The 6031-nt window shown below is 31.2% G+C and overlaps 1 protein-coding gene across 1 annotated transcript in view; it reads right to left on the bottom strand.

Annotated features, from left to right (window-relative positions):
* Window positions 1-1191: 1191 nt before the first annotated feature.
* Window positions 1192-6031, bottom strand: part of LOC128243234 (protein disulfide-isomerase TMX3-like) — a 57464-nt gene continuing 52624 nt past the window's right edge. The window contains exon 14 of the mRNA XM_052960853.1: window positions 1192-5872. Coding sequence (XP_052816813.1) covers window positions 5814-5872 — 59 coding nt within the window. The 3' untranslated portion in view covers window positions 1192-5813. The remainder of the gene's footprint in view (window positions 5873-6031) is intronic.

Here is a 6031-nt window from a genome sequence, read left to right as displayed (position 1 = left end):
CTGTAGAGATAACTCTGCAAAGTGTTAACATGAATGGTATGTTATTAAGTTCATGGCCAAGGTAACATTTTGAGGTCATTAGACAATTCTGCCTCTAATTGCAATATCTTGATTGAACTGGTGTAGTTTGAAATTTATTGTCAACTTGGTTAACATCTGCTTATCAGTTTCTCTCTGATGACAATATGATAGCCTCCTATTGATTTTAAGGTTACTAGGTCAAAGGTCAAGGTCAAAGATAAATTAACTCGAAAAACATTTTTAGCTCAATATGCGAAGAACATTTAATCCTCCAGTTCACAAACAGGTAAGGAAATTTGTTATGGAGAATTACTCATTTTCATTTTAAGGTCAGTTGATCTAGGGTCATGGTCATGATAACCTTTTATTGTCTTAAAAAGATCTTAAGGTATTCAAGCTTTTAAGGAATGTTTGTCATGACCAGAAAATGAATCCAGTTTGAAGTTTAAATCAGATGACCCCTATTGATTTGAGGTCATAGGTCAAGGTTGTTTTAACCCCCTTTACATTGAAATTAATTAAATTGGGTCTGATGATGGGTGCTTTCATCAGGCGACAAATTCCAATTGAAGAAATGTGTGTTTATAAAGTATATTCGGGTCATTTATTTACCAGGCTGTGGAAAATGCACTTGTCGAACAAAAGTACTGCCGACGGAGGTACATATCAGTACACAGGAGTTGAAAAGGGCCAACTCAACAATACCATACTTATATTCTCTGATTTCATATTTCAGTATTCATTGTGGTCAAATACTAAAATAAAATCAATTTAGAGAGTTTTGAACAATAGAAAATGCATAAATCAATAGTAACTGACATGAGAAGTTTGTAAAAATTGGATACAAAATGGTCAAGTCAGAGAACAGACATGGATTATCTGAAGTGATGAGGTTGGTTATCAAACTTGTCTGATATGACTATAAACAGTGTAACCAAGTTCGGAAAAGATTGGATAAAAAATGTTCAATTTAAAAAGCAGATAATGTCAATTTGATCCAATTTGGTAATTAAAAAATTATTGAAGTCTATAACATTCAGACCAAGCTAAATTGATTGTAGAGCAGACAAAATAGGGGGACGTTGACCATCCTACAACCCATCTGACATTGGTCTCATAAAACATCTCCGCTGACCAATGGGTGTAAAAACCCTCTAAAACAAAGCGACATGTTTTTTACATATTTATTCTCTGTTGAGCAACAACGACTAGGTACATTTCATAAGACACATGATATAGAGTTGTTCAATTTTACAATATTCAACACACAACAAAATAAGCTTGCACAATCACCCTATCAATTACTGTAATTGGATAAAACACACATAATTCAGAGCTTAATGTTTGGTTTCTAAACCCATAATTAAAAAAAAAGTTAACAAAATCATTTTAGAAAATAAAACATGAAATACACAGTCATGTCATTCAGTTATTTTTGTTTGTTTAACGTTCATTTATCAAATGGTGTTCATTAAAAAGAAAAATGACACATAAACTACCATGTACAGTCATGTAAATTTGTTATGCCTAGTGACCCTATAATATTTTAAAGGGTTTAATGTATAGATGAAGAATAAGTTATTCTTATACTGATAAAATACAAATGTATTACAAACACGCTTTACAATTTTGCTAAATTTGTCATTCACATCCGATACGAGTTGAAATAAAGAATAAAAAATACACCCTGCACTAGATTTAACTGTTATGTATAAAGTACCGTAACTGTTTCTTATAGGATACATCCAAAGGTGATGCAGGCAAACAACTATGTGAAAAAAGTCGAGAAATAATACTTCAAACGTTAAATACCATATATAGGACGCAGTGTAAAATGTCAAATAAGAAAGCCACGACGTTTGTTTACATAGCTGATTTTTTATGGATTGTGAAAAGAGCAATGGTTATTGTAAACCATGCGATATTAGACACAAAGCAAAGTATGTTTAACATGTGAAAGTAATAACATGTCCAGCAGAATTACAGAAATTAATTCAAATTGCTTTCTTTGGCATAGTTGCTAGTTTTATATGGTTTAAAGAATAAATATTCTCATCTTGTAGTCTTAGCAGTGCATGACAAGGAGGTAATTATTGGTATCCACCATTACGATAGAAATAAAACCACGCTTCCAATCCACTAAATTGAGAAGAATGAGACATTTGAAAACATGAAATAAGTGTGAAGTATGCCTAAGAATTGGATTTAGAGGAGAATATTTACAACTTTCGGCAATTGTGTTTATCAATCGATAAACGCAACAACTTCGGATATGTACTGAACGCAACTCATCGCTTAACAATATACATGAAAATTATTGATCTTGTTAGTGTTTGTATTGTGTCAACAGGTCCCGTAAAATATACATCAACATTTTAGAAAGTGTTAATTTAGTATATTTTAAATGTATTGCTGCCATAAGTGTTTCTTTATTTATGTTTAAAAGTGATTTCAAGTGGTTGATCTTCACCCGCATTATTGTGATGCCATTTGAAAAAATGTTTCTGGTTACAGTCGGGTCGTTCTATTTACAGAATGGGTAAGAAAAGATTACTGAAAAGTTTTCTAAAATGAAATGAAGTATTTTTTCAACTATTCTTGAATGAAATACTGAACTTTTGGTGTAAATATAAGTAATGAATTGTGGGGTTGATGTCATTATCGGGGATATGAACGCAATTCGGACTCCACACACTTTGACTAGCCCAATTGCGTGACATCAACCCCGCAATTCATTCCTTAAATAATTACTCCCGTATTGCAAATGTTGTCAAGCACCAGAGGTCAGGAGTTTGTAAACTGCATATGGACAGTTTCTTAATGCAGATATGTCAATTTTTTTATAAACACTGAACATTATAAACCAGATTTTTGCTTTATTAGATCTGTTGGAAAATACCAAACATTGTTTTTGCCTTCATAAATTTTTTTTGGTGAAAAAAATCTGTGGTATTATTTTACTGGGACGTGACCGGTTGAACAACAAAGAAATAATGTTTCGTGATTTGTGTGTCCCTGAGTATGACACTCTTCGTGGTCCTTTTTTGGTAGCTATGGATTATGTGAGCAATGCTGGATTTCTAGACCATTATATTGTAAAAATGAGATATGACTTGGCTGAGTAACGGAAATGAATTTTGGAAATGCCTTCCACATCAATTTAAAAGTTGCACTGGCTTTAATCTTGTTTAATTGGCTAACAGGTTGGCCACATTGCGCAAGACTAGCGTGTTATTTGAAAGGTCCTAAAGGATCAAATGTGGTGGTGTCATGCATACATGTTCAAGTCTTTGTTCGGAAACACTAAAAAGCACCAATTTACACTCACTGGCAGTGCAATTGCTCTTGTAGAAGATTGGGCGTCTTACTCCAACTTAACTTTTAAACACATGTATTCAGCTATAAGTTTGGGTGAATTTAGTGTATTCTACTCAAGTGAGTCATATTCACATGTAAATATCTCAAATTTTTGTTGGTTTCGCTCCAGGATACAGATTTACTACAATCATTCAATTTTGATGGTCTCTTAACTGTTGGCAACTAATGGGCTCAATATTATTTTTCTTTAATTCAAATTGTATGTAAATGCTATCAAGAACATTGTAACTTAAATGTAACAAATAACTCAATATACCAATTGAGATACAAGTATATTTGTTTCCTTAGGTCATTCACTAACTGAGGAGTAAATGATAAGGCCTTTAAGTAGTATTGTTTGTACATCTCTATTTCGCTTTGAAATGACATGGATTATAAAACATATATTGCACTGAAGATTGGTAGCACATCATCAAACAAATCAAATACATCATACAACAAACACGAGCACAGCAAAAAGATTTCAAGGCTTGTCTGTTTTTCTCCGTTAATGAAGGGCATCACTCAAAATTAATGCTGAACTAGCAGAAAAAAATAAATGCAAGGGCATCACTCAAACTTAATAGTAAACAAGCAGAAAAAAATAAATGCCTAATAAGAAATTTGTCAGAAATTATCTGCAAACATTTCGGGATTATTTTGTTCAGTATGATTTTCCAAAAAATCGAAAAAACATTGATACAGAGGAACATCTCCCGATGGCATTGACACTCGACAAACTTAATAAATATTTAATATCTAAAAGCAAAATTGTGACAGTTAGTTTATTCTATTATATGTGAGCCAGTGATGGTACAGATACTTCTTTCTGCTGGTATAGGAGAGAAATGGTACTTACATCATGTATTATAAACAGATGCAACAAATTACATGATTTGTAATATCATTAAAAAAATAATGAGTTATGGCCGTCTGCATGATTCTGCCACCAACACCAACAATATGACTTCAAAAAACAGACAAGCTTTCAACACATACACATATGTTTACAATCATTCCATCATATAAAGATAAGTTATTTTGCCTAGTTAACAGGTGTATCATAAAGAACACTGAATGCTTATTTGACACCATGATAATTATTATGACTTCATGATAATAACAATGAGCAAAACTTATGGAAATGGAATCCTGAAATGAAAATAAACAAATATAAACAATAATCAGACATTCACATGTTTATATAAATGAAAAATGATTACCGACAACAAAAATTTGTTCTAAATATTGTCCAAATTGTTAATTTGAGATGATTTCTATTGTTGCTTGTGAAAGTTTAACAAAAATAGCACAGACAATAATGTAATCTGACAAAAACAAACAAATAAAGTAATCCATTAATTTACTGCTGAATAATAGTTTTGTAATTACAACATGAAATGCAATGTATTAAGTGGTTTCAAATAACTCCATCGTTTTTTTTTAATTTAAAAATTTGCACAAAATTAAAAACAATGATATTAATCCTATATGACACTTTTACCAATCCTCTAACATCTGTCTTTGAACATTTTTTTTCTGTCAAGGATTAAAATATTACAACATATTTTCAAAAGACACTACACACATGGACATCCATTTAATGCTGAAAATCTTCACTACATAAATTACGGATGATTTTAATTTTTCAAATCAAATCAGATTACTTGTAAGTTCTTATTTTATAAATCAGTAAAAATTGAACTACAAAAAAAAAATTGCAGGTAACTTCTTTACATTTACAATTTTTTTTATTTAATTTAAATTTATGTACATAAAAATTTAAAAATGTACATTTTTATTCAACATGCTAACGCTGAATACAGCAACGATCGTGAAGGATTTCAATATGGTTTTAATACGTCATTAAATTGATCCTTACTGCTCTTAAAAATACTTGATTACAACATATCTAGGTTCCTAGAAACATTTGCTTCCAAGTAAAAGTTTGAACTTTTTAAGCATATGATTGGTTGGTTATTTTTAGTATATGATTGGTTAGTTATTTTTAGCATAATTATGATTGGTTAGTTATTTTTAGCATATGATTGGTTGGTAAGTCTTACTATCAAGTCTTGTTTTTTTCTTGCTGAGGAATCATCGATCTAAGTTTTTAATTTCCTAAACAATTACTATGCTTTACTATGTAGAGCAGTTGCTCTTGACATACAGATTAGTATTTATGAATATATCAAAGCACCATACAATTGTGTCGATTTTTTTCGGCATAAATTTTGTTTGTTGTTCAGTTTTAAATCTAGAAAACTCAATTCTGGACATGAAAATTCCAAGCTAATCACCAATCCTGATCTCATTCAAAAAACTGATGAGACAGTAATACCTTTACTAAACCGACCCCTGTCCCCCAATAATACACAATCTTGCAGAGACCTGAAAGTCTGGATAAATCCTTCAATAACTAGGCACCATCGTGGTCATTCACCTTTTTCGTGTTTCTTTGCCTTCTCTTCTGCTTCTTTCAATCTTTTTTGTTCTGAAACCGATAAAATCAGTTGATAATGATATATTTTTATGTCCTTCTATAAAATATTAGTTGTGTTGGCCTGAATCATGCATGATTATGTAAAACCTTCATTCGAATGTTTTATGAATAGAACTACAAACTACTACCAGCTGATGAGAATAATACTGG

The sequence above is a fragment of the Mya arenaria genome, chromosome 8 (genome assembly GCF_026914265.1).
Source record: "Mya arenaria isolate MELC-2E11 chromosome 8, ASM2691426v1".
In the NCBI taxonomy this organism is placed as follows: domain Eukaryota; kingdom Metazoa; phylum Mollusca; class Bivalvia; order Myida; family Myidae; genus Mya; species Mya arenaria.
This window is presented reverse-complemented; position numbering and strand designations above follow the sequence as displayed.